The sequence below is a fragment of the Lupinus angustifolius genome, chromosome LG01 (assembly GCF_001865875.1).
Source record: "Lupinus angustifolius cultivar Tanjil chromosome LG01, LupAngTanjil_v1.0, whole genome shotgun sequence".
Taxonomy (NCBI): Eukaryota; Viridiplantae; Streptophyta; class Magnoliopsida; order Fabales; family Fabaceae; genus Lupinus; species Lupinus angustifolius.
In genome coordinates, this window is record NC_032009.1 from 15,861,513 (window position 1) to 15,864,104 (window position 2,592).

Genomic DNA, 2,592 nt, shown 5'->3' on the forward strand with positions numbered 1-2,592 from the left:
ATGAGAGAGATGAAAAAAATAGAGTATGATAAAATAAAGATAATTGGAGGAAATTGATAAAAAATAAGAAAAGAATATTAATATGTGTGATAAGAAAATTGAAAGAATTCATGGCAGCAGAAAGAACGGCCTTTTAAAATAGATGAGGATTGTTACTTGTATGTGTAGATGATCCAACAACAATTCTAAGTGTGATATCAAGATAACACTATGGCATTGTGATATCAAGCTTGTCCTTCATGGCAAACATAATAGCGCTTGCATGCTCAATAACATTGTCCATTGGAAGTAAGATAATACTAATGAAGATTATTGACATATTCAATGACTCAGATGCTCCCTCTATGGCATTTACAAGGTATTCAAACAATACAAATACCCATGCAATCAAAATACCAAGTCATACTATTGCTTCCAAGAAAAATCAAAGCTATGAAGTAATTGTTTGTCTCCAAAACATAGTGTCGAGAAACCTTCAACCTTAAGTTCTAAGACTACTAACAACGTGCTTTGATAATAAACTAATGAGAATCTTGAAGAAACCAAACCTAAAGAACTAGAAGGCAATGAGAATCTTTCATACAAAATTCTCTTCATTAGGGGACAGAAGTTTGAAGTAGGCCATTAAGGCAACCACTAGTTACAAGAAGAAGAACTTCTATGACAGGCTCCAAAAATGTAGTTGCATGACTTGATGAGCAGCTGAATCTATTATATTAATGCTTGAAATATTTAAGATGATTTCACTGCCCTTTTGCAAAGTGTGGAATCAATAAGTATGAAATAAAAACTTGAAGAAAGAAAGAAAAAGAATAAAAACTCTATTTCTCATTATTAAATGAATCTTTCTATTTTGAATTATATTATTTCTCATTGATACCCAACTTGTTATTCGAGAAGAATAAATTCAAGACCATTTGTAGCATGGAAAATTCAGAGCCCTCCAAAATATTAAGAGCAAATTAAACATAACTAAACCTTTACATAAATTCTAAATAGCACATTGGACACACCGGATCCAATGCCAAGTTACTATGACATGAATGTCTTAATAAATTACCTTAACCATTCCTCTTAAAAGTACTTTGGAAACCACTGTTAGAGCTAGTATTAGCACGAGGAATGCCAAAACACAATGTTGAAGTGGGTGAATCAGCTTCATCTTCTTCATTCTCTCCCTTGAAATCAAAAGATGAGTCATAACTTCAGAACCTTCTTCCAATCTTTCCAACTGGGACAGCTTTGGAGGAATCAGATGATGATAACGATGATGAAGAAGATGAGGATGGTAAAGAAGGAGCCGATGGTGATGATAATGATGACGATGATGATAGAATCATTTTCTTTAGGTTTAGTTTTGGAAGCAATGCTAGAAGAAGATTTGTTCTTGATCTTTTCTTAGCTGGCTTTTTATAAGTGTTGAGATGATAAGAAGGTGGAGGAGTTAGAGGAGGGAGAGTGTCTTCAGAGAATGTGTATTTTGGCGTGCCAGGTTGAGATTCCCACACAAATGGTACAGAAACTGGAACTCTGAAAGATGGGTTAGACAAAGAACTTTCCTTTGAAAGTAGCCTGCAAAAGAATTTGTCATCTTGCTTGATTTGGAGGACACTATTTTGATGAAGATCAGCTTTGGCATTAACCATCTTTGTTTGATTAGAATTGTAACCGTTGATGTAGCGGAAACAATAATTACACAACATTAATCATAAATAATTAAATAATGTGTATAGAATAAAATAAACAGAAGAAACAAGAATGACAAACAACCATAACAAATATAAGTGATGGGATTTGATTTTGGCTTAAACAAGAGTGTCAAACAAAGTTGAAGTCATCATACAGCATGTATATCTTTTTATATACAAGACTATACACAACACATGGAAGATGTAACATGGCCATTGAAAGGTTGAAATATGTCACAAAGATATCTTAACAACAAGCCTATAGCCTATCCCAAACAAAAAAGCTCAATATTTAATTTTTTAATTAACATAATATATTTTAATTAGTCGGAGATATATTTAGAGACGTGTTTAAGGACAAGTTATCCTTATAGAAAAATATGATGATTAAAACTGACAAAATAAATGATAAAGCTTTAATTGTGATGTACGTGTGGTGTTTTAAAGTATAATATGATATTTTCACAAGGTCAATAAACTTGTAAATTTGGATATAAAATTAAATTTTATTAACTAACTTTTTGCAATTAACTTAAGAGTTTATTGTCGAAGAAAAAATGACATTCATCTAACGTTTAAGAAGTATTTATTATCCTTTCTTTCAAAACGATAATTATTAATCTAAAAAATATTATTATTTTGATAAAAGTACAAAAAATTGTTTTTAATGGTGTTGCAATATGTGCAGAATTTCTAAATTCAAGTTAACATATCTATTGTCCCGCTCAATATATTATAGCGGGAGACTTATGGATAAAATATAATAGAGAAAATGATACTGATAGTTTAATGTGGTTCGGCAATTTGCCTACGTCCATGACTGAAGAGCAACAAGAATGTTCCACTATAAAAAAAAAATTACAAGTGTTTCACTCACTTCCACAAACCTACATACACCCAATTG

General features: G+C 31.4%; 1 protein-coding gene across 1 annotated transcript; it reads right to left on the minus strand.

The window, feature by feature from the left end:
• On the minus strand, nt 811-1,871 carry LOC109342386. Its single transcript, XM_019580379.1, has 2 exons — nt 1,777-1,871; nt 811-1,669 (listed from the first exon to the last, which is right to left on the minus strand). The coding sequence occupies exon 2, from the start codon at nt 1,644-1,646 to the stop codon at nt 1,206-1,208; it is 441 nt and encodes a 146-aa protein (XP_019435924.1). The 5' UTR covers nt 1,647-1,669; nt 1,777-1,871; the 3' UTR covers nt 811-1,205.